The 26,430-nt window shown below is 48.8% G+C and overlaps 1 protein-coding gene across 7 annotated transcripts in view; it reads left to right on the top strand.

Moving 5' to 3' along the window:
* Positions 1–26,430, top strand: part of TMEM63C (transmembrane protein 63C) — a 69,494-nt gene that overhangs the window by 18,442 nt on the left and 24,622 nt on the right. The window contains exons 2-5 of one of the 7 annotated variants that reach the window (XM_034768441.1): positions 4,895–5,090; positions 24,198–24,309; positions 24,848–25,064; positions 26,034–26,113. In XM_034768441.1, coding sequence (XP_034624332.1) covers positions 24,867–25,064; positions 26,034–26,113 — 278 coding nt within the window. In that variant the 5' untranslated portion in view covers positions 4,895–5,090; positions 24,198–24,309; positions 24,848–24,866. Of the gene's footprint in view, positions 1–842; positions 2,636–4,894; positions 5,091–24,194; positions 25,065–26,033; positions 26,114–26,430 lie in introns of those variants that run through there. The other 6 variants (XM_034768440.1, XM_034768436.1, XM_034768435.1 and 3 more) reach the window with 6 other exon arrangements.

Here is a 26,430-nt window from a genome sequence, read left to right as displayed (position 1 = left end):
CTCCCCTTGTGTCCTGCTTCCCAGCTCAGACCTGCAGGGCTTCCCCCTACTGCTCTGTTGCCCAACTGAGTCTCCAGATCTGGCAGGTCTGAGTCTCTGTGCAAGGGGCAGAATAATTGCGATAGCAATGCTGGTTCCAGCACCCTGTGACGAAGTTCGTCCTCCTATGTGCAGCACTCTCTCTCCCTTCTGATTGCTGCCACACAGAGCAGATGACACTGGTATTCCACTGGGAGGGGGCAGAGCAGGGAGTTGAATGCGGGCAGCAGTGAGTGAGTTATGGCCTCATTGGCCTAGGAGATTTAGGTTCCAAAACCTTAGGTGTCCCATAGCGTTGCTCACTGTACTGCTTCAGATCCCTCCTTGACTCTGTGGCCAGGAGACAGCGCTGCCATCAGTGACTCGGGCATTGCCCAGTGCATTGTTTCTGTTTGATAACAGCTACCGAAGGCACACTGTGCTGCAGGGACTTGTGAGTGGGAGACACAGAGCCTAGTCTCCATTTGGGTCCGACATAGCCAGAGTTTGACCGTCTTTGCCACCGAGCGGCTGTTTGGTGCCCTGTGTGAAATGGGTTTAGTGCTTCCTAGTGGGACAAGAATCCACACTGCAGAGCAGCTGGCCCCCGGTGGGCCATTTCTGCACAGGGGCCAACCCTGGAATGGGCTGTGGAGGACAAACTGTTCTCTTGCCCTAGAGGGGCCCTCCCAGGACAAGGTGAGCAGGAGGCTAGCTCTGCTCCTGCCCCTCCTCTGGGGATATACAGAAACCCTTAGGCACCAGGGTTGTCAAGCCAGGACTAAATTCAAAGCGAAGGCTGCTGGGGGTGAGTGGGGCCAGGACAGGTGAGGGTGAGAGGGGTCGCCTTCCTGGAGTTGTACCATTCATTCCCAGTGCGTGTTGTTAAGCTGGCCGATTCTTCCCTATATCTGAATCATGACCATGCTCACACTTGTCCCCTGGGTCTCTTTGTCCCAGCAGGGCATGCGGTGGGGCCTGTACACACTCCTAAGCTAACCGTGCCTCAGACACTGTCACAGCTCAGTGGGGAGCAGAGCTGTAAAGGCCTGGTAGGAGCTGTGTTATCTGTGTTTGGGGGTTGAGCAATTCTGTATTTTACTTTGTACTGTGCTTTTTTCCCCATGTATCTGGCGAAGCACATGCGAGGGGACACCAGGTACTCCCTTTTCTTGCCTGTATACTGCAGTGAGGTTCCCCTACCCTACAACAAGAGAACACCCCAGTTTTCTTCAGCACTATCAAGAGGGCTGGCTGAACACCGGTGTCAGCTGGCCTGTTTTGAGCTCTGGCTATCATACGGTATTTGAGAGGGGACACGCTTCCATTCTCCTCCCCACATGGCACAGGTCCCTAGATGGGCTCCTACCGCTTCAGCAAGGGGCGTGGAGAGAAAGTGAGTGTCCTAGCCCTCCCCGCCACCCCACGACACTCCAGAATCCCACCAACCCTTATTGAAAACACCCAAGTATTCTACAGTAAGGTTCCCACAGGCTCTCACTGACTCTTGAGGTAGCTAGATTCCCCACAGAGGGGTTATATTTCTACCTAGTGCTTGTTGCACAGCGAAAGAGAGACTCTTCCCAGACTCTTCTTCATTTCAGCACTTGTGTCTCTGAGTGTGTATGGCTATGAGTGGGAAGGAGCTCAGCGGATAGAGCAGGCCAGTCGCTGGCCAAGGAGAGGTGAAGGGGGTGGGCGTTGTCTGACTCTCTCTGAACGCAGGATGTTTTGAAGCATTTCTGGGTATTAGGGAGATCCTTTACCCTTGGCTGCTGTGGTGTGGTGGAGGGGAAGGCAGGATAACCCAATAGGCAAGCATTGGACTACAAAGCAGGAATCCTGGGTTCTGTTCCCAGCCCTGCCACTGATTTCCTATGTAACTTGGGAAGTCACTTTAACCCTTTAGTTTCTCTAGCTGTGAAATAGGAGTAGTGATTGCCACCAGCCTTTTTAACACTACAGATGAGTGTTAAATGTTGCTGAGGCAGTAGGGTGAATGACACCCAACAAGCAACTGGTCCTTGCCTTGGGGATCTTACAGTCTAATTAGTTAATGTTTGTTTGGTGCTTTGCTAATGTAAAGTGCAGCCTAAGTGCTAAATATTATTACGGTAAAGGCACAGTGTGTGCACAGCAAGATATCGAAATACAGACCAAAGGGAGACTGGAGTTAGAGCAGGACAGCTTCACACAACGAGCACGGGCAATGGATGTATGAGGTTTGGAGGCCAGGGCCTGGTGGGAAGGGAGGAGCTACACTTCCGCTCTCCCAAGGTTCCCCTTTCCTAGTGCTTGTACACTCCCTGCTGAAGAATTGCAACTACTCCACCTGCTTACCTACATTTGGAGGAAGAGTTGGGGAGAAGCACCACGTTCTGTTTTCAACACACTGCGACAAACAGGCACTTTCAGCCCGGCAGATCCATGTTGTAGATGACATGTGCTCTTAGCTGCTTTTCTTAAAGTCTCCATGAGAGAGAGCGCAGAGCGTGGCCTGACCCTTCATCCTGAATCCTCTCAAACCGCTCCCTGTCAGACAAACTTCTTGTGTGGAGAAGTGCAACACACAGAGAACAGAATCCCAGCTGCCTGCTTGACATGTTGCCTCCAGAAGGTTTGTGTTTCTGTAACAAGGGCACTTGCTAAATCCATTTTTCAACTCCAGCTAGTAACTTTTGTGGAAAAGTCCATTGTTTTCATTGCAGAGTTGACAACAAACCCTTATTCTTTCCTGGGGTTTTTTTATTTTGCAATTTTTTTTTACAGTTTTGTCAAAATGTGGGTTGGATTTTTTTTTTAACAGCAGCTTTCAAATGTTGACATTGTTGTATGCTCACACCCGAGTTTTCAGTAAACAGAACTTGTGGAAAACCATTTCAGTAAGGATCAGGACAGAGATTGCAATTAAAAATATTATGAAAAATTTCACAAAAACAAAAATCTGAGCATGTCAACTGCTCTCCATGAAAACTTTCAGCTGAGAAAAAATGACAGTGTTCAACCCAAAACTTCCTTTTTGAAAAATTTGTCAGCTCTACTAAACACATACAAATATCTTGATTGCCAGCCTAGCTATGAGAAAACCATTAGCCCTGAATACACGGGCCCTAGCTGATTGTATGGTCCATAGGGAACAGTGATATCGGATTTATATGCTCTCTGCTGGGCTTCTGCCAATAGTCTCTCGTACACATGCACACACATGCCTGTCTGACATTACATCCAGAAGAGGGCAGTGGTGATACAGACACAATAGCCACTACAGAACATTTCCTCCAGTCTCAGTAGCACCATTCTTTTAAGGGATCTGAAATGTGTGTGGTTGAATTCCTATCTGCTTCTTACAAAGGCAGCTCCCCATCCCTCCTTATCCTCACTACCACCTCAATATGAATTACATTTCACAAAGATGCTAAGGCTGCAACTCCTGGAATGGCAGGGGTATAGACACACCTGCATGTACCCTGCACAGTGAGATAATGGTAAACCTTGAGGGTGTGTGCAGGGTTGTGGAATAAGCACCAAACTATTCATATGAAGATCTCAACAAACTTTATACACAGTGATCACTTTTTCATCTGCGAAGATACAGCCACCTCTGGGGTGGGATGAGACAGCCGTTTAACACACTACCTACCAGTTCTAGAGAGGAATGAAGGTGAAAAGCATAGGTCAGTGTAAAATGAGGATGCTGTACCATGCATGGGGGGAGGGGTTGTGAGGCATAGGTAATTAGTGTTCATAAAATGCTTTGAGAGCCTGGGATAAGAGGCAAAATTTATAAAGAGCAAAGTTAAAAGGTTATTTTTTTTTTTTTTTTTAACGCCAGGAGTGGTCTCTTTTGCGAACTTCTTCTCTAGCCAAACATACTCTCCTCTAATATCCCTTCATGCTTCACAAACAACTTCCTATTTTCAAAGCACTTTCCAAGCAGCCTCCCAATCCCTCTTGTGAGTTGGCTCAGTGCCATGATCCCTGTTTTACAGATGAGGAACTGAGGCACAGAGAGGAAAAGTCCTCACCTAAGGCTCACCACACAGTGACTGAGTGGCAGAGCTGGGATTAGAACCTAGCAGCTCCCAGGCCTGTGTTCAGACACTACGCCATGCTCCTGCTCCCCAGTGCGGGTCAAGGTCTTGTAGTATTGTACCAGTCTCTCACTGAAACGTTTTTTCTGGAGAAGCTACAGCCGATGCCAATCAAACCCCATGCAGTAGGGAAGAGCCCTTCCATGCTCTGCGGTGACACTGCTCTGACCCTTGCTGGCTCTGAGCCTGGCAAGTAACCAGCTGCTTATTACATACCCCAAGGGGCAGGACAGGAGACCGTTCCACCTCCCTTCCTCCCCTCTTGCAAGCTGCCCCTCACTAGTCCAAGCCAACAGCCTCCCTGCAGCAGGAGTGACTAAATAGCTAGTGCTGAATCGTATGAATTTGATGAATGACTGCAGTGGCGGGGTGAGGGGAGGGAGGCTTGTCGGGTCCTCTCTCCCACTGTGTCTGTCACTCTAGATGTTGAGCATCCCTGCTTCGTGTGGCACCATGACAGCGCAACGCTGCTAGCGCTTGGCGGTAGAGAAGACTGAACTAGGCTGAGGAAGGATGCTGATTCCACCTGGAGGACCTTGGTGCGGCCATGGCCCCCCAGAGCAGAATTAAGCATAGAAATGAGAGCTGGGAAGGATGCCCTGAGACATCTAGCACATCCAACCCCCCCGCTGTCAGCCAGTGCAGGGCCGTCCCCGGCATCCCCAGAGATGCAGGAGGGAGCAGAGAAGTAGGGGCAGGCTGCCAATTCTTCATGCATCAGAGCCCACACACATGCCGTAATGGCCCCAATGTCCTGAGACCCATCTCTCGTCTTGTGTCTCCAGAGACTTCTGGCCACAGCTGCTGCGTGGAGGAGAGTTTCCCAGCTACCAGGCTGCTCGTGAGAAATTTAGCAGGAGGTGTGAGGGGAAGGGAGGAATTGACAAAACCTTTCACCACCCCTCCACAAGCAGCTGCTGCTGTCCTCGGAGTGACTCCATCACTAGCCCCCGGTGTGACCCCTTCCAGCCACCTCAGCCGGTATGTGACATTACAGGAGACTTTTGCCTTTGTGTGGCTTGTTGGTTTCAGAAAGCAAATCTCGAGGCTCTGCCCCTGGGTTCATGTGACTCTGTAGCAGGGTTTCCTAAACGTGGGCCTGACATGCCTCTCTTGAGAGCAGGAAAATCACTCAGGCTTCCCCTGTTGTCCCTCCATTTAAAATGAGGGCTGTGCATGCATGGGGGTTGGAGGCAGTGGAGCCTTTGAGAAGCATCTTTTAATCATAAATTGGGGCAGCCCTCTGGTTGGTCGCTAGTGTGGCACTGTTTCCATTGGGGGACCCGATGCGGAGCTGTCTGTGCATTGGTTTGGGGTCAGAATCTTCAAAATTAGCAGCGCAAGATTCTGATCAACCTCCCACTTCGGCTCCAGCCTGCGCTGGCCAGTAGCAGGAAAGCAGACAGCAGCCCCTGCTCCCCTCTGCACCCCTTCTGTGATTCTCAAACTACAGCACCCTCCTTGGTGAGCTGCAGAATGAAACCTTGGGAGAAATAAGTAGGGGGGGTGACTGGAGGGAGGTCCTGAGAGATTTGGGGGGGTTGAGCAGGAAGTGGGAGTTGTCATGTGCATGGGGAAGAGAGTCTCTCATTTGTTCTGCAGATTGAAAGATGGGGTGAGCCCCTGAATTTGTGAATGTTTGTAAAGCTCCCTAGAGCTCTTGGACATTCTTGGCCAGTTATGCAGAGTTAAACTGAGATGTCATGGGTGAGGTTCGTCTTGAGTCTGACGAGGGATCAGTTTCCACTGCAAAGCATGAGACTTGGTTCCCCTCCTTTGGCTCCCCAGAACTAGCTTTCAGGAATCCCTGAAGAGCAGCTTGGGTCACGGGCAATTGGGCCATGGCTGGTGGAGGGCTGCATTCAGTGGGACTTGCTCCCCTCTGCACACATCTCACTCCTCCCCTTCACACTTCTAAAATCAAATCTGAACCCTCTTTCTCCCCTTCAGAATGTTTTCAGTCTGGCCTGATCAGCCCCGTATTTATCACATTTCTGTCTCCCTTTTCTCCAGCAGCTGACCCTCTACATTTGTGGTGTTCATTTCCAGTGTGACAGGGCAGTGTATGCTAATGTTAACTCATGCAGTCATTGATGAAGTGGGTGCCCTGAGCACCATGGTAGGGCACTTGAAAAATATCATTTATCTCACTCATTGAATATTGTTATTGGTCACAAAATTATCCAGCCCTTTAGAAGAAAACAATCCAGCATCTCACACTCTGCCTTCCTGCAGCTGTGAGTTCCACAAGTTGATCATACAATGGGGTGGAGGAGAGAGGGAGTCATCCCTTTCATCCCTTTTATTTGTCCTCAGTAAAACTGGCTCTTGAGTTTTGCCAAGTCCTCAGCAGCAAAGGAAACTGACTCCTCTTTAATCTCCAAGGACTAGACGGAACTCTCTTGTGAAGAATGGACTGATGCCACGTTCCTTTGCACAGTATCTTTCAGACCAACTACCTTATGGAATTAGGTACCAAATAATCAGCAGAGCAGGGTGACGCTAAGAGGCCAGAGAGAAAAGAGATGGAACATGGATCGGGTGGAGAAATATGGGGAGGCTGTTGCAGATTCTGGGAGCTGCAGAGGGTAATGCTGTCTCACCAACTTGGTAGCACTGTACAGAGGGACAATGAGGAGCCTGGTAGTAGAATGACAGAGAAAGTGAGCAGGGGAGTAAAAAGAGGGACAGGCCTGGAGGTCCTCTGAGCTATAGCCCTGGAGCTTTTAAAAACAAAGACGGCAGATTTGAATCATCCCCTGAAATGCTCCTGGAGCCAGCAGTGCTCGGTGAGAGGGCGGCAATGGGACTGCTCCTCCTTGTGCATTGGAGCAGGTGGTAGCAGCACTGTGCAGGTGCTGGAGTCTGGAGAGCTGGAGTCTTGGGAGGCCATAGAGAAGGAAGCTGCCATAGCAGAAGTGAGAGGAGTGGAAGGTCTGGCTAAGATGTCGGTAGAGGTGCAGCAGCAGCAAGGCTGGAAAGGTGGTAGGGTCAGATTGCCAGACAGGAGAGGTAGGCACCATGGTTAGAGACCGTAGGTGCAAATAGAAGATTTGAGTCAAGGGTGGAGCTGGGGCCGAATCTGTGTACAACAGACCCCTAGTGATCCTAAGGTTCCAGGGGGTTCCCCAGCCCTTCAGACAATTGAGAAAGAAATTCCAGCAGGGTCTCTCGATTGCAGATTGCTGGCCGACTCCCCTGATTATAGGGGACAGCAGGAGAGGACATTAGTAGTTTTGTGTTAGGTCTCTGGTCAGGGGCTATAGGCACCATTTCAATCAAAGCATTTCTTGGTGGGACAGTTGCATGTGGAATCTGGGTCTGATGGGCAGTGTGTAGTTCTTTGAGAGAGGAATACCATGTAGTCCTAATGCAGAAGGCAACATATCCCAAATCACTGGGGTCTGATCTCTTTTCAGGACTTGGAGGTAGTGATTTTCACACATGGCTTAATTTCCCTAGCCCATTAACAATGTAATGACTAGATCCATAGGCTATGTTCACCTCACAGAAGCTCACACTGTGTAAGGACTATGGGATGTGAGAGGAGGCTCAGATTTCCTGAATCTGCTGGCCTGGTGATTGGTCCCAGATCTGATCTCATTGATGGAGAGGCAGATTTTCTGCTCACATCTGGGATCTGATGGGATTAAAGCCCACTCCAAATGGCTGTGAGCAAAGGAAAAGTTTCCCAAACAGATTCCAGTAGGGATAATCAGAGTGAGGTAACAGAGGGTCCTGTGGCACCTTTAAGACTAACAGAAGTATTGGGAGCATAAGCTTTCCTGGGTAAGAACCTCACTACACCCCTGATACTTGACAGAGTGAGGTAGAGACACTGGGATATCAGTCTCAAGGAGCTTGCCATCCCAGCACTAAGGTGTGGGCTCAGAGAGGTGGGGGTAGGGGGGCTTGGTAAGGTTGAGTAGGAAAATATGGGAGGAAGCTTTTCTTGCACCAGTAACTCCCTCTGCTGGAAACCCAGCTGGCACTGCTGGGAGTGCAGAAATTTACCCTCCTGACCACTCCTTGGCACTGTGATGCCTGGATCATGAAGGAAAATGAGCAGAATGCCAAACACTGCCTAGTGCTGAGTTGATGTTCTTGGGGGCAAAGAGCAGCACGCAGCTGAGGTTGAAGGGGCTTCCTGTGATGTTCCCCTCTGGTGTTATCTGGACCGGTGATCTGCTAGGTCACTCCAATCCTTGACTCTGGGAGCCAACCTGACCCTGCTCTGCTGGGAGAACCCCCCACTCCTGGGCTGTTCATGCACAGCCTCTGGCATGTAAACTGCTCCTTGGATTGTGAAACCAAATGACATTAGCCCATATCTCTGGTCCCAGACACAACCCTAGGAACCTCCGCCTGGCAGTGTCCAGTTATGCCCGCTGGACGCTGCAAGCTTATGTAAGTTCATCAGTTTAACAAAGAAATTGATATGTACCAGGTTTGTTATCCCAAGGGGAGTTTTTGACACGCTTCAAACCAAACACACTGCTTCAGGTAGAATAAACTCACTACTGAAGATAGGGCTTTACCCCGAGAAGTGTGGGCATAGGCGCCGACTCCGTGGGTGCTCCAGGGCTGGAGCCCCCATGGGGAAAAATTGGTGGGTGCTCTGCAATAAGCAATGCTCTGCACCCACCAGCAGCTCCCCGCCCCAGCTATCCTCCGTCTCCTCCCCTGAGCGTGCCGCTGCGTCCTGCTTCTCTCCCCTCACTCCCAGTGCTTGTGCCACAAAACAGCTGGGAGGGAGGGGGAGGAGGAGGAACGCAGCGCGCTCAGGGAAGAGGCGGGGTCAGGGTGGGGATTTGGGGAGGGTCCAATAGGGGCAGGGAGAGGGTGGAGTTGGGTCAGGGTCAGGGCCAGGGGCGGGGGGAGAGGGACATGAGCACCCACCGGCCCCAATAAAAGTTGGCGCCTGTGAGTGAGGGTGAATTTCATAGAGAGACAGAATGAGTAAAGACTCTACCTCCTGCCCAGTGGTGCAAGTTGGGTGGTACGGTATGGTATGCTATACCAGTAAGCTATTTATAGCCAGTACACCACACCGGAAAGTCACAGGAGGTGCATAATGTGGGGCTGCCGGGCGGCCCCATGCTGGCAACTCCTCCGGCGCGGCTGTACCACCCCCAACCCTTTCACGCAGCTGCGTGCCTGTGTCTCCTGTCCGGGGTCTGTACAGCAGCCCCACCAGAGGACAGGGCTGGGGGTGGGGCTGGGAGTGGTACAGCCGCGCTGGAGGAGTTGCCGGCGTGGTGCCACCCGACGTTCTGCCTCTTTTGCCACTGGGGTTCCGGAGCGCCCTGCGGTTCAGAACTGTCCGGTGCAGCAGGAGGAGGACGGAGCCCCCCCCCCAGGTAACGTGGGATGGACCATGGGGAGGTGGAGAGCGTGGGGCACTGGGCTGGGAGCATGGTGGGGTCAGGTGAGGAATCATGTGGGGCACTCACGTGCCCCCCCCCTTTAACTGGGTGGTAGCGTACCAGTAAGAAATGAATTCTACTTGCACCACTGCCCCAGCCCCACAGTGTAGTTTTAGTGGGTCCTGCTTTGGGTATCCTGTTCCCCCATTGCACTCCCCTTTGCCCAAGTGCGAAATTGGGAGTGCCCTGGGCAGGGCATGGTGTGTTTGCGCCTTCCTGCCAGACTGAGTTGAAGCACTTTAGAGGTCACTGTGCCCTCCTCTGGTAAAGCCACATCTCCCACGATTGTGCTGAGCTCAGCACTGGGATATTGACGTACCTGTTCCAGCCTGAGCTTGTTATTGATCCCTGTCTGTGGTGCTGAGTCAATGTAACCAGCTCAGTTTCCCTTGCCTACCCCTCTAGGGTCACCACTGACCTTCCACTGATCACACAAAGTCATAGGTCTGAGCTTTAGCAACTCTTCCCAGTTTGGGGGTGGGGAGAGAAGGGGGGTTTAAGGGACATTGATTTGACAATACATCTCTCCCCAAATTCCACTCCTGCAAGCTGGAGGGAATTCCTCCAGCACATACCTAGGAAGGGCAGAGGGGAGAAGAAAGCAGGGAAAGTGTAGCTCAGGAAGCAGTGTGATCTAGTAGCCAAAGCATAGAACTGGGAATCAGGGCTGCTGGGTTCTAATCCCACATCTTCGGTTGGCTCTCTGTGACCACCATGAGCCAATCCCTCTTAGCCTCTTTGTGCCTCTGTTTTCTTACCTGCAAAACAAAGCTGATAGCCTCACTGGGAGTTAGATAAGGATTATGATCAGCTCTAGGCAAATACTGTCCCCCAAAGTGGCTGACTATTCATATGAATTTTACAAAGGATTTGCTTTGCTGTGTTCATGGTCTTTGTGCATTCACTTTCCATGAATACCCTAGCAAGTGAGTTTGCTGGCAGGGATGTTCAAGAGAAAGGACAACATTCACGTAAAGCAAATTTCATATTTATAATGGGACATCTGATTCTGCATGTTACGCTCATCCAGTCAGACACCAGAAACAAACATGTCCAGAAATTTGAAGAAATTGTCTGGCAAATCACTTTGAATAACACATCTAAGAGAATCGCAGGCCATTCATGGACAGTTTATGGACAGGAAAAAAACAAAATATGCCAAATGAATGATGAATTATGCATGATTCTACCCATGCTAGCTGTAAATTTACTTAATTCTTTTCTTGGCTGTAGTGACCTCCTTTGGAGGGTCTCAATGTCCTGTACGTGTTGTTATTAATGTGGGAAGGACACAAGATCTGAAGGAGGAACATTTTGTCCAAACACAAATATCTGTATTAAGTGAGAAAAACTCAGGGCAGGTCACAGATTTATCTATAAATTGGATACAATTTCTTATTTTATTGTGTATACTTTTCTTTGCCGTCTTTAGGATCTCTCGCTTGTCATCTTGGTTAGGTAAGCAACGCACTGTGATGTTTGCTTTTCTGCTAAACTCTTTTTTATTGTAACCTCATCAACCAGCCCCCACCCCCAGCTCATTCAGCTGTTTCATCCACCTGTTGTGCTCTGCCTGACATGCAGATTGTGAGCTCTCTGGGGCAGGGACCATTGTCTTTCATAGATTCTAGGACTGGAAGGGACCTCGAGAGGTCATCGAGTCCAGTCCCCTGCCCGCATGGCAGGACCAAATACTGTCTAGACCATCCCTGATAGACATTTATCTAACCTACTCTTAAATATCTCCAGAGATGGAGATTCCACAACCTCCCTAGGCAGTTTATTCCAGTGTTTAACCACCCTGACAGTTAGGAATTTTTTCCTAATGTCCAACCTAGACCTCCCTTGCTGCAGTTTAAACCCATTGCTTCTGGTTCTATCCTTAGAGGCTAAGGTGAACAAGTTTTCTCCCTCCTCCTTCTGACACCCTTTTAGATACCTGAAAACTGCTATCATGTCCCCTCTCAGTCTTCTCTTTTCCAAACTAAACAACCCCAATTCTTTCAGCCTTCCTTCATAGGTCATGTTCTCAAGACCTTTAATCATTCTTGTTGCTCTTCTCTGGACCCTTTCCAATTTCTCCACATCTTTTTTAAAATGCGGCGCCCAGAACTGGACACAATACTCCAGCTGAGGCCTAACCAGAGCAGAGTAGAGCGGAAGAATGACTTCTTGTGTCTTGCTCACAACACACCTGTTAATACATCCCAGGATCATGTTTGCTTTTTTTGCAACAGCATCACACTGTTGACTCATATTTAGCTTGTGGTCCACTATAACCCCTAGATCCCTTTCTGCCGTACTCCTTCCTAGACAGTCTCTTCCCATTCTGTATGTGTGGAACTGATTTTTCCTTCCTAAGTGGAGCACTTTGCATTTGTCTTTGTTAAACTTCATCCTGTTTAACTCAGACCATTTCTCCAATTTGTACAGATCATTTTGAATTATGACCCTGTCCTCCAAAGCAGTTGCAATCCCTCCCAGTTTGGTATCATCCGCAAACTTAATAAGCGTACTTTCTATGCCAATATCTAAGTCATTGATGAAGATATTGAACAGAGCTGGTCCCAAAACAGACCCCTGCGGTACCCCACTCGTTACGCCTTTCCAGCAGGATTGGGAACCATTAATAACAACTCTCTGAGTACGGTTATCCAGCCAGTTATGCACCCACCTTATAGTAGCTCCATCTAAATTGTATTTGCCTAGTTTATCGATAAGAATATCATGCGAGACTGTATCAAATGCCTTACTAAAGTCTAGGTATACCACATCCACCGCTTCACCCTTATCCACAAGGCTCGTTATCCTATCAAAGAAAGCTATCAGATTGGTTTGACATGATTTGTTCTTCACAAATGCATGCTGGCTGTTCCCTATCACCTTACCACCTTCCAAGTGTTTGCAGATGATTTCCTTAATTACTTGCTCCATTATCTTCCCTGGCACAGAAGTTAAACTAACTGGTCTGTAGTTTCCTGGGTTGTTTTTATTTCCCTTTTTATAGATGGGCACTATATTTGCCCTTTTCCAGTCTTCTGGAATCTCTCCCGTCTCCCATGACTTTCCAAAGATAATAGCTAGAGGCTCAGATACCTCCTCTATTAGCTCCTTGAGTATTCTAGGATGCATTTCATCAGGCCCGGGTGACTTGCAGGCATCTAACTTTTCTAAGTGATTTTTAACTTGTTCTTTTTTTATTTTATCCACTAAATCTACCCCCTTCCCATTAGTATTCACTATGTTAGGCATTCCTTCAGACTTCTCAGTGAAGACCGAAACAAAGAAGTCATTAAGCATCTCTGCCATTTCCAAGTTTCCTGTTACTGTTTCTCCCTCTTCACTAAGCAGTGGGCCTACCCTGTCTTTGGTCTTCCTCTTGCTTCTAATGTATTGATAAAAAGTCTTCTTGTTTCCTTTTATTCCCGTAGCTAGTTTGAGCTCATTTTATGCCTTTGCCTTTCTAATCTTGCCCCTGCATTCCTGTGTTGTTTGCCTATATTCATCCTTTGTAATCTGTCCTAGTTTCCATTTTTTATATGACTCCTTTTTATTTTTTATATCATGCAAGATCTCGTGGTTAAGCCAAGGTGGTCTTTTGCCACATTTTCTATCTTTCCTAACCAGCGGAATAGCTTGCTTTTGGGCCCTTAATAGTGTCCCTTTGAAAAACTGCCAACTCTCCTCAGTTGTTTTTCCCCTCAGTCTTGATTCCCATGGGACCTTACCTATCAGCTCTCTGAGCTTACCAAAATCTGCCTTCCTGAAATCCATTGTCTCTATTTTGCTGTTCTCCCTTCTACCCTTCCTTAGAATTGCAAACTCTATGATTTCATGATCACTTTCACCCAGGCTGCCTTCTACTTTCACATTCTCAACGAGTTCCTCCCTATTTGTTAAAATCAAGTCTAGAACAGCTTCCCCCCTAGTAGCTTTTTCAACCTTCTGAAATAAAAAGTTGTCTCCAATGCAGTCCAAGAATTTGTTGGATAGTCTGTGCCCCGCTGTGTTATTTTCCCAACATATATCCGGATAGTTGAAGTCCCCCATCACCACCAAATCTTGGGCTTTGAATGATTTTGTTAGTTGCTTGAAAAAAGCCTCATCCACCTCTTCCACCTGGTTAGGTGGCCTGTAGTAGACTCCTAGCATGACATCTCCCTTGTTTTTTGCCCCTTTTAGCCTAACCCAGAGACTCTCAACACTTCCGTCTCCTATGTCCATCTCTACATAGGAGAGTCTCTACATGTCTGTACAGCGCCGAGCACAGTGAGGCCCTGTTACTTGGTTGGGGTTCCTAAGTGCTATGACAATACAAATAATAAATAATAATAGAAGGTTCTCAAAGAACTTTATAGACATTAAGGCACAAACCCACATTGTAGATCAGAGTTATCCCCATTTTACAGATGGGGAAACCGAGGCACAAAGTGGGGAAGTGATTTGCCCAGGGTCATACAGTGAGTCAGTAGCACAGCTGGGAATAGAACCTGGTCTCCTGATTTCATGTCTCTGGCTTGTTCTATTAGAATATGCTCACTTCTTAGTATAATCTGTGTGGCCTTTCATCCCAAAGCCATTTACAAATTCTCTGTACACAGTAATCCCTGCATACAACATTGAAATGCAACCACCTCTGGCGCAGAACACAGAAGTTGTTTTACAGCACACAGCAATACTACACAACAGTTTAGAACAGAAGGGAAGCATAACCATGCATCCAGCTGAAAATTTCAGGGGAAATTTAGGGAGGCAGACTCCTAAACACATCCAAAATAAGAGATAAGAGTTTAAACCAAAATCCTTTATCCTATTAAGGGAAGTTGGGCAAGCTAGTTTTGGGGTACAGAGAGCTGTATTCTTCTTGGTTATTTATACTTATGTTATTCAACTGAACAGCTTGGAAAGGGGTAAATCAGTGTCTAAAAGGCATTTAACTCAACCCAGCTCTCCCTTATAAAGAAATGATTTAATATGCTGCAGTCGTGGCCCACAATACTGCTGCATACTGTGGTATTAGCACAGTGTTTTAGAATACCAGAGTATTTCACAATGATAATGACGTGGAAATTAACCTATGCTTTCCAGTAGTAACCTTAAGAACTTCTTGTGGGTCAGAATTAAGAATCCTTTCAACATATGTATTGTTAATATGATTATGACTCTGTAAATAATTAGTGACCTCTCCGTTGAAAGAGTTCATAAGCATGTCTTGCAGGACGGAGCTAAGGTTGTCATTGGAATGTGTAAGGTGAAATTACCACAATATTATTGCTGACTAAACGTATGAAGCAAGAATCATAGAATATTTATGTAAATTACCTTCAGCTGGTTATTCTCATAGTATGCCTGTAGTTATGTAGTTTGCATCAGAGTGTTAATAACTTCTGCAGCCTTAACTGTAAGGAAACCAGGATGTTTGTTTTGGAACACCTGAGCTGGAAAGGTGCCTGGTGCACTGGTGTCTGGAGAAGAAGACGTCTGGGGTGGGATTGAGGTTGATTTAAAAGTTCTGGATAATGCACTGGAGCCAACTCAGGGCTCTGGGCTGTGTGATGGGACTGGAGGGATTGTAATGAGGCTGAGTTGGGCCTGCGATTGAGTTGCAGAGGGGCAGGGTACTGGGCCTGGATGGGAGGAGGGTAGAATGGAGCTGAACTAGAGGGAGGGCCTGGGTGCTGGGCAGGGGTGCTCTCTTTCTATTCCGAAAATTTCTTACAATCTATAAAGTGCAGCAATAAAAAAGTGAGTTAAGCTCAGGGAGCTGGGGCAGGAGTTGGTTTGGGATATACATGGAGTTGAATTTGGGGGGCACACAGGCGGTTGGCCTTTGGGAGGCATGTGGATAGGAAAACTTAGAGGGAAATGAAATGCAGCATGTACAGGAAGAATCTGCTTCTGGCTGGATGAGGATCAGCAAAGCTATAATCTGCTTCTCTAAATAGCTAGTGGGGAAGGGGGCAGCATCAGGGACCTAGTCGGAAAAGACAGCATCCCCCCATCCCCCGAGTAGCTGTGTCCTTTGCTCACCGGTTCTCCCCAGTGGCAGGAAGAGTAAGTAGTGCTCATAAGGAATATAACATAAGGAACATAAGAACAGCCATACTGAGTCAGATTAAAGGTCCATCTAGCCCAGTATCCTGTCTTCTGACATGCTCAGTGACCACTGACAGGTGCTTCAGAGGGAATGAACAGAACAGGTAATCATCAAGTGATCCATGGAAACAGTCATGGGCTCTAGCTCCAGGAAAGCGGGTCAGAGGTAGTACAGGAGTTGCAGGTTGCTAGGAGCCTCCTTGTTTATTTGCTAAAGATCCAGCAGCTCCGTCCATCAGAGACTTTCTCTCCTTGTTAACAAAAGGGAGATGAATTATTTAGCAGCTGAAAGTGCCAGATGGCGACAGTTCTGTTGTTTACCTGGGGAAGGGAGGGAGGGAGACATGCACCCAGCAGATGAACAGATTGAGTGCAGCTCTACAGGGAAGTGCCTAACCCTCACTGGCCCTGTGCCTTCATCTGCTCCACTCATGCCTTGCCAGCCTTCAGTGGGGGCTTTTTTCTCTTAGAAACCAATGGCCTGGGGCACTGGCAGGCTGAGAAGAGGGCTGCAGTAAATTCCTTTGTCCCCAGTTCACTTTTCAAAGTGCTTACCTTGCTCGCACTCATATGCACCTGCTCATTCCTTTTCCATGGGAACACTTATCCTGTGCACATGGAATCCCATTTCCAGAGCCTCTGTCATCTCCCTGGGGCTCTCCGTATCATTCACCCTGACTTGGTAAGGGAAGGAGGAGACAAGCAAGGAATGGGAGGCAGCCATGTAAACACAGCCTTGGGAAAGATTCCTGCCAGTCCAAGAAGATGACATAGAACCTCTCCTGATGGGAGGCCAAGTTAATGGCCTGCAGCCATCCCACCTTGGGCTGGGATCTTGTCAGACTTCACATTTTAAGCAGGATCAGGCCAAGTCAGTACTGGAGAACCGAAGGAGAACCCAAGGTGCTGCAGGGAGCAGCGCAGGTTACTCAGTCACAGGCATTGAGTTGGTACTGACTCCACTGTCCCACTGTGATGGTAGGGGATGCAGTTCTGCAGGGACTAGTGGGGGTAACCCAGTAGGAGGAGGTGGGGGTGAGTACAGGACACAATACCCCAACATAGTGCTAGGTGGCACTGTGTTGGATAAGATATAAGGTCTGAATCCTTGATCTCTCCTGAGGGCTGAAGCTTCTGGGGCACTTTCCCTGTCCCCATGAGTCAGCATGCTAACTAGATCCACAGGAACTTTTCCCAACCAAACCCCAAACTGCTCAAGGCTTGGTGAGTTCCAGGTTTGAAGGTGGAAGCCAAAGTGTTTTGCACACATACACATATTTTCTTTGAGGCTCTTCCATCAGTACATGTTGCTGCTCCTGTCGAGAGGCAGATTTTGTTTGCAGAGAGATTCGCATTTGGTTTTGTAGCAAAACCAATCATATCTGGTCCCAGGGGAGCAGAGCACCATACGCATCATGCATGTGCTTAGTCCCATGGGCAGGTCCATCAGGTCAAGGAAAGCCCCATCCTCGTTGCACAGTGCTGAGCACAGCTGGTTGTCTTGGTTTTCACCTTCATTGTTGCTTGGATCAGACCCATAACATAAGGCCAAATTCCAGAGGGAAGTGAGGTCTAGGGGGTGGGACACTTGACTGGGACTTGGGCAGTCTTGGTTCTATTCCGGGTTGAGCTGCTGGTTTACCTTAATCTCTCTCTGTGCCCCTGTTTTCACTTTCACCCTTTGTCTGTCATGTCTATTTAGTCTGTAAGCTCGCTGGGGCAGAGACTGTCTCTTATTGGGTGTTTGTACAGCGCCTAACATAACAGAGCCCTGATCTTGGTTGTAATATAAATAAAAAGAAGGGTATGAAACCAACACTGACCAGCAGTGAGACCCGGTTTACCAAACTGCTTGTGAACAGACTCAGGGGCATTTCACCTGGCTCTAGCATTAAGAGTAATGAGGATATTAGTGCTTGGCACATGTGCAGCACGTTACATTACTGTAGCACACTGGACACTTCAGAAAGGTTGAAACGAGACCAGCAGTTTGCAGGGAAATTGGCATGGCCCGGTGCAGCGGATAGGGGTGCGACATCATGAGGGGTAGAGGTAGGAAACAAGCGTGCCCAGCAAAACAGTCGTGAGGCACCTTCCCTTCTCCTCACTAAGAATAACAGTTCATGGTACAGAACCGAGCCCCAGTCAGCCTGTCCTAGGGATCCAGGATTTGCTGCACCAGATCCAAGCATTGCTCCCTGGCTTTCCTCTCCCCAATCTCTCGGGGAGAGGCGGGGCATGGAAAGGAGCAGGATGCCAGTAGATGTGGCCAGTGCTGGCTACATGCTCAGTGTTCATGGAACGAGGTGCTCAGAGCTACCTACGGAGCCATCATTTTAAAACAGTGCAAGACCCTGCATGCCACAAGCTGCAAAGTCCAGCCCCATGGTGCCAAGACACCAGTGACTGGAGGCATTAAAAGATGGCACTGGGGGTGGAACCATATTGACTTTAGGCTGCGGCACCACAATAGCGCACCCCATAAGGTTCAATACAGCCTGCCAACCCTATCAGGCCCTGTTCTCTAGGCTAGATCCTCTCTCATCCCTACAGCAGCAGGTTTAGTTGGATCCCAGGGCCTTGCCTCTAAATGCACAGATACTAAGCACAGTGCCGCAGTGACACCACTTCACCCTCTACTGATATTGGAGAAAACCACAGACCCAAACCAGATCCTGTGTTTCCAGGACTGGGCTTGGGCCCTAGATGTCACCTGTTGCTGCCAGGAGGGGGAAGGGGATGTTGTGTCATTCTTCTTGTGACCATCAAGCCAGTGAGAATTGCACAGGAGGGAACCAGCTGAATAGCAACCCTAAAATGTGCTCAGAGCCACCGTGCTTCTGATAAGCAAATTAGGGAAATAGACGAGCCTACTATGAGGTGGGTGCACAACTGGTTAGAAAATCCTACTCAAAGAATAGTTATCAATGGTTCCCAGTCAAACTCACAGGGCATATTGAATGGGGTCTCGCTGGGATCTCTCCTGGGCCTGGTTCTATTCAATATCTTTATAAATGATTTGGTTAATGGCAAAGAGAGCACACTGATAAAGTTTGTGTGTGATACCAGGCTGGGAGGGGTTGGCAAGTGCTTTGGAGGGCAGGATTAGAATTGAAAATGATCTTGACAAACTAGAGAATTGGTCTGAAATAAATAGGATGAAATTCAATAAGGACAAGTGTGATGTACTAGACTTAAGAAGGAATAATCAATTCCACACACACAAAATGGGAAATGACTGCCTAGGAAGGAGTACTGCAGTAAAGGATCTGTGGGTTATCATGGATCACAAACTAAATATGAGTCAACAATATAACACTAGTGCAGAAAAAGCAAACATCATTCTGGGAAGTATTAGCAGACACAAAAAGTAATTCTTCCACTCTGCTTAGCACTGATAAGGACTCAACTGGAGTATTATGTCCAGTTCTCAGCACCACACTTCAGTTGGTGCGGACAAACTGGAGAAAGTCCAGATGAGAGCAACAAATATGATTAAAGGTCTAGAAAACATGACCTATGAGGGAAGATTGAAAAAACTGAGTCTGTTGAAGTTTGGAGAAGTGCAGGCTAAGGAGGGACATGATAATCTTCAAGTGCATAAAAGGTTGTTTTAAAGAGGAGGGTGATGTATTGTTCTCGTGCACTGACGACAGGACAAGAAGTAATGGGGTTAAATTGCAGCAAGAGCGATTTAGATTAAATTTTAGGAAAAACTTCCTAATGCATGGAGCAAATTACCTAAGGAGGTTATAGAATCCCTGCCTTTGGAGGTTTGTAAGAACAGGATAGACAAACACCTGTCAGGGATGGGCTAGATATTACTTAGTCCTGCCTCAGTGAAGGGGACTGGACTATATGACCTCTCGAGGTCCCTTCCACTTCTATGATTCTATAGGGAATCCATGTTGGCAGGCAGCCACTTAGCATGGCATGACAAACAGGCCTTTAGAGAATTCTTACTGGTTCTAACACATATCCCTGGGTCCCTCTCACTGGGCACTGTCATCTTTGGATCCTTTGGGACCCCTGGCTTAGCACTGCCCCCCAACCCCCTCACTAAGCACTGTACCCCATAGCCTTCTGGGGGTCCCACACTAGATCCACCCCATAGCCCCCTCTCTATTGAAACAAGTTCAAAGAGTTGTAATTAACATTTATCACATTTAGAAAAGTTCCCCCTGATCTTGAAGCAGCTTCTGCTCCTCAGCCACCCAAAAAAGATTGATTGTAACTTGCACAGCTGGATGGGACGGGGGAGCCTGAACACTTGTCAAGTGCGTGGCCACCTGCTGCAGAGTGTATTAATGCAGAGGATCTTGCAAATCTCATAGGGCTTGAGATTTTTGTTAACCCTTCGTACAGGTGGTGAGGGAGAGCTGGTGGCTAGAAATACAGATTTCACTGTGCTTGATTTCTGGAGCAGCAGATTCCTGGTGGGAGACTCTGGCCCCTCTGTCTCCAGCCAGTATTTTTTATTATTTGACCTGTTGCTGAATCTGGAATCTTGGTTCCCTCTGCTGCCACTCCTCCAATGCACAGAAAGGCCATTCTGCACTACCTGGTATGCTGAGTTATGTAGCACTGCCAAAGGCCGCTCAAGCCGATCTGCTGCCCTAGGCAAAACTTCAGCATGCTGCCCTCTCCTACCCTCTAGGACAGAGGTTCTCAGCTGGGGGCAGGAGACATGTTAGACTTGTCAGTGGGGGGTGCAGTGAGAAAGTGAGTGAGTCGTTCTGTGACCTGGCACTTGGCCCCCCACTTTATCACTGCACCCCTGGCTCATGGGGTCGCAGTGCCACTCAGCTTTAGCCCAGTCTCTCCTGCCCCTAGGCAGCTGCCTAGTTCGCCTTTAGCTAAGGTAGCCCCATAGCACTTATCTGTTTAATAATAATGATGCAGACTGTTCCCCCTCCGGGTATTGCAGAGATGGGAGCTTTGGAGAGAGCCCTCTTCTACCTGGGTCACTCCTGACCCTCTGTGAAGCATGGCACTGTGCCAATGGAGGTGCCATCTTTTATATGAAAAATGAAGCTGCGGCCTTGGCTGTCCGTGCCCACTAAAGATTTCATGGCACTTAGTAAAACTAGGAATTTTAATCCCAGAGCCCAGTTTGGGTAATTCTATTCTGCCTCGCTGAATTTACACAGCAGTTCCAGCAGCAGACAACAGTGGTCCCCAAACTGGTGCTGGCTGCTGCTCCTTGTTTCTAGCTGCTAAGTCACACTCTTAAAGGTGAATAATACATGTAACACTTTTCTAATGCAGCTTTCCTACTAAGGCAATCTCTGTAGCTGCCTCAGAGCTGTTAGCTGATCCCTGGTGGGACTGGAGGCGGGGTCGGGTGATGGCGAATGGGTGTCTGTCAATGAAGATATGGCCCTTGCAATGAAAACATTTGAGATCCCTGGCATACAGGGTGGTTCTTCCGCAACTTGCTGTGTGCTGTTGCTGTTAAATGTTACACCTCAGAAGTGGATGCATTTCAGGGAAGAGTGAGTGATCTCTGTCGGGCAAGAGCAGTTTGGGAACTTTCAGGATGAAAGAGGCTGTAGAAACATGTGATGTTATTACTGAGAGACTCTCCTATCCTCTAGCTTGGGACAGGATCAAAAAGTGACTCTCACAAGCTACCTACCTTGGTTTTCTCACCTACCTTTTGTTGGAGATGCTGTACCTCCTAGATTTCTTCCCTCCCCTCCCCCCCCCCAACAAAAGGCGCCACACTGAGAATTTTCCTAATATGTTTAATATGTTTATTAAGGTTCACCATGACTCAGTTTCCACACAGGCATTCCTATTAGTCCAAAGGCCACTTGATGTTCATTGCAACCAAAATACAACTATAAGCATATATATACACACCTGTATTCCCTATCCTAGCAACAAAACAGTTTATAAGCATTGGCCAAAATCCAACAGGTTCAGACCTGGGAGACACCTTCCCATCATGGTGTGGCTTGAGGCATAAGGAAAAGCTCTGACAAAGAACCCCTAGCAAACATTATACATTATAACAAACAAGAGATGTCATTGCTGGTTGCTGGACCTTAGCTCGAATCAGATGAAGCAGTTTAGGGCTGCACTCTGCTCTCCTCAGGGTTTTTCCCCTTATCTTACTTTGCCATATTTTTCCCCAACTAACATTTCTAGCCAATGATTTACTACCCCTGGTGCCAAGTTAACCGTGTTTTCTTTATTTCTGTTGCTTAGCCCAAACCTTAAATAACATGGCCTTGGTATTATTGAGGTCACTATGAGTTTAACACAAACAGCTTTTTTCTTTCTCTTGATTTCATTCTTTATGCGCACATGCTGTGGGCCTATCGCAAGTGCTAAATCCAAATCTAATGTGGGCCTATATTCTTACAAACTCCATCCCTCCGGCTGAGGAGGGCTGGACTCAGCTGTCTCAGGAGCCCATCAAAACCAGCCCTGGCTCAGCCAGAGTCAGGACTGTCCATTTGGCCTGGAGGGCATGTGGGGGAAGGACCCCCCCCTTCCTTTTGGAGGGGCCGCATTGGGTCTCAGTCACTATCTAGGTAATTAATAGCCCATCTTTCATGAATGTTAGCAGCAGCGAGGCTGCACTGAAACATGCTTTGGCCAGCCATGCAGGGGAGGGGGCAGTTAAAGAGAATGGGTGTGTGGCAGAGAAGTAGATTTTTTGGCATCAGTCTTTACTGTAGAAAACCAGAGGGAAATTCCTACCCCAAAGTCCATTTTTATGGGGAGTCAGAATGTAGCCTTGACAGAGGCTGAGGAGGGAGTTATAGAGCAGTGGTTCTCAACTGGGGGTATGTGTACCCCTGAGGGCACTGAGAGGTCTTCCAGGGGGTACATCAACTCATTTAGATATTTGTCTAGTTTTACAACAGGCTACATAAAAAGCACTAGCAAAGTCAGTACAAATGAAAATTTCATACAGACAATGGCTTGTTTATACTGCTCTATATACTATACAGTGAAATGTAAGTACTATGTTTTATATTCCAGTTTATTTATTTTATAAGTATATGGTAAAAATGAGAAAGTCAGCAGTTTTTCAGTAATAGTGTGCTGTGACACTTTCGTATTTTTATGTCTGATTTTGTAAGCAAGTAGTTTTTAAGTGAGGTGAACTTGGGGTACGCAAGACAAATCAGACTCCTGAAAGGGGAACAGTATCCTGGAAAGGTTGAGAGCCGCTGGTATAGAGCAACTTGGGTTAATTAAATGCAGTAAATGACCAGGAGCAGTTGGGATCAGCTGAGGGCTTAGAAGGAAAGAGTGTGAAATCACAGCAAGATTGACAGAGCCAGAGGAAATAGGCAGAAAACCAGTGCCTGCAGGGAGCTGCTAACATGGTGCCTGTTTTCCAAAAAAGCTGCTTTGGGGATTAGCTGTGAGGCTCAGACCAGGAGGTCTCCTCTGGTTACCAGGGAAAACTAATGGAGTCAGAACAATGCTAAAATAGCTCAACTGTTGGATAAGTCTGATGTGATGGAGTCCAGCTGATCCAACTTCTGGAGGGCCGTTGAGGCCTGTTGGCAGTAGGAAGCCTTCCTGTGTTTAAACACTATTGTGAAGAGCAAAGGCAGCTCACACGTTGCCAACCACAGCTAGGTCCATGCTGACCTGTTAGTTGTGGTTGGCAATGTGTCGTTTTGTTTTAACATAGCATTTCCTAGTGAAGACAAGTCCTGAGGTGAGAAACTTGGAAAAATAATTTTGGGCTTGCAGTGCAGGGAAACAAGTGCTGGGCAAGGCCAGGATTTGAGTAGCTGTGCACAACCCCACTGCCAGTTAGGGTGACCAGATGTCCCAATTTTATAGGGATAGTCCCGATATGTGGGGCTTTTTCTTATATAGGTACCTATTACCCCCCATCCCCTGTCCTGATTTTTCACCCTTTCTATCTGGTCACCCTACTGCCAGTGCCTCTGCCCCGTTTCCGACAGTGCCTCCAGGAGCAGGGAAGCAATGAACTCTGTCTCTATGGCTGCTATGAGATCAATCCCAGGCACCTCAGGGCCAGAAAAATATCAGCAAGTCGGGAGGATGTCAGAGAAGAGCAATGAAAGAGATGGAGGGGCTGGTTTATGAGGAAAGATTACAAGAGCTTGGTATGTTTGGATTGGCTAAGCAATGACCTAGTGGTGGGTAGCGGCTCACAGGTATTTGAAGGGTGGAAGCCCCAAGGAGAGCAGGGGATTGCTCAAGGGTTGAAGTCATTGAAGGTGAATAGCAATAAATATTTCCTAACAGCGAGTTCTGTGAGGCTGTCACGTCATCTCCCAGGGGAAGCGGTGGGAGCCCCATTGCTTGGGACATTGACACCTGGACTGTAGTAAAGCCGAGGAAATATCCTGGAGTGAACAGTCCTATGCCAGCAAGAAGATGGACTGGAGGATCCAACAGGACTTTCGTATCTGTAGCGTCAAAGATTCTGGGTATTGGTAGAGGGGGGTGAAGGTGTAATTTATTGGGTTGCCACAAAAGGTGAAACTAAGGAGGTGTGGGAACAAGGTGAGCAGAGCCCTGTCTACCCCTCTCCTACTATCAGTGTCTCTCTTACTCATAGCAGCTCGGGCGAACGGTTCAGTGCCTCGCTCCTGCACACTGGCCGCACTGTGATGGCAGTGACTGATTCCAGCCGCCAGGACTGAGTGGGGAAGGCAGCGAGGGACCTTGGTCAGGTATGAGTAAAAATGCGACGGCATCTGAAAAGCCAAATGACAACAATCATGTGTAGTCTTATGGAGTGTAGCCCTGCGACAGGGCTTGGAGCAGATGGGAGCTTCCCTGCAGCCAGCCCCCTGTTCCATTCCCCATGGCACCTCCTGCTGTTAGTGGCTAAGATTGGAGACGTTGTGAGCAGCCCACCAGCAGAACCCTGCCCCATTTCCTACAGCACCGCCTGCTGAGAGAGGTTGGGAATTGTGTAGCTGGGAGCTCTCCCATCCTGTGTTCCTGTGCTGATCCCTACAGCGCCAGCTGCTGGGCAAGGCTGGGACTGCACTAGTTAGGAGCTCACTCTGACAGCTACCTGCCCTACACTCATCTCTGTGGTGCTGCATGCTGAGAGAGGCTGGGGCTCTAATAGCTGTGCTCACAGCCAGCTCCACCTGCTGGGGAAGGCCAGGACTGCAGTAGCTGTGAACTCCTGCCCGCTAACGCTCCCCCACTCCCCAACTCCATCCTGCCCCTGATGGACTCTGCCCAGGTGTTTTGCAGGGTCTGTGTGGAGGCATAGATGGACAGCATGTACTTGGCTGAGCCTGCGCCCGGGGGTGCCAGCCCCATCTCCCTGGATGTCCTCAGCTTCCTGGACCCACTGGCGAACAGCACAGAGGAGCAGTGCTTCAGCGCCCGCTCCCGGAGCACGGTCCTGCAGGGGCTGCCATTCGGCGGCGTGCCCACCGTGCTTGCCATCAACTTCATCCTCTGGCTGGTGAGCGAGGCGAGGAGGGGGGCATGCCAGGGTGCTCTACCCCCTGTCCCCAGCTCCCAGTGTCTGCCCAGTCTTTCGGCAGTGCCTCAAGTGAGCTGGGGAAGGAAAGAGGTGGGCCTCAGGGGTGGGAGTGACTCAGCGTGACTAGAACCGCACACAGGACTTTGAAGTGTGACACCATATCACCTATTCAGCATGGTCAGATGACACAGTGGTCAGAATGCCTGAGCCCTGTCTCCACCGCAGCTCTTGCTAATGGAGCTGGCCAGGTGGTGAACTATGGGCCCTGATTTCCCTGGTGCCGACGAGGCCATGTGTGTGCAGGTGGAGTCCCCGAGGAGAGACGAATGTCATAATCATGGACATGTGTGTACGTTACGTGAGCCTGCAGCAGGTATCCAATTCTGCCTGTAGGCATCTGGGTGGGTTCCAGTGTGTGTTGTGCCCATGGTGGGTGTACAACTGGGCCTGGGAAGATGTGGAAGGGTTGTATTGTGTGACTATATGCTGGGCGTACAGCTCTGACTACAGGGTGGGAGGTAGTTTCTTTGTGTGTGGCTCTTGTTCTGTGTGTGTGTGTGTGTGTGTGAGAGAGAGAGAGAGAGAGAGAGAGAGAGAGAGAGATGAGGGGGGGCTTGCTCTGGCTATATGGGTATCTGCCTTTTTATGTGTGTATGGTCACCTCGGTTGTGTGCCTGTGTGTGGGTATATTCACCTTGTGTGGATGGGTGTGGGGGTATAGTACTCTGGGCTATGTGGGTCTCCGCTGGGGTGTGTGAGTGCAGTCACCAGGAGCCAGTTGCAGCGGAGTCACTGGAGCAGGACCTCAATTTGGTTTTGAGAGGAGCTTTGACTGGTTCTGCTGTCATGACTGGGCCCAGCTGTGGAGGGCAGCCTCTCTGAATGGAGAGGCCTCTAGAAATCAGGTGGCTGGTACATCAACCCTTTGCTTTCTCTCTCCTGCTGCAGCTCCTCCTCCTGGTCTTCTCCTGCCTTCGGAAAGCAGCTTGGGACTATGGGCGCCTGGCCCTGCTGATGGATAATGACAGGTAAGGACTGAGCTCCCTTCCTAGGGGCTGATAGCGCCTCCCCCTCCCCCCCCAAGTGTTTGTGACAGAGCAGGGAGAGGAGGTGCAGTGTCTATTCCCTGCCCTTATTCCAAAACAAGCCCAGCAGAGTCAATGTCAGGGCTGTTGGACGGTGCCAGACTGGCAGTTGTGGGGGCTGAGCATCTCAGTTCATCCCCACGGAGAGGCGCCGCATGGGTGGCAGCAGGGCAAGCTTCTATCACAGGCTCCCTCATCTCTGCCCTGGAGGAACACTGGCTAGGGATGGGAGGGCAGTTCAGCCTCCATGGCCCAGTCAG

The sequence above is a fragment of the Trachemys scripta genome, chromosome 4, assembly GCF_013100865.1.
Source record: "Trachemys scripta elegans isolate TJP31775 chromosome 4, CAS_Tse_1.0, whole genome shotgun sequence".
NCBI lineage: Eukaryota > Metazoa > Chordata > Testudines > Emydidae > Trachemys > Trachemys scripta.
This window is presented reverse-complemented; position numbering and strand designations above follow the sequence as displayed.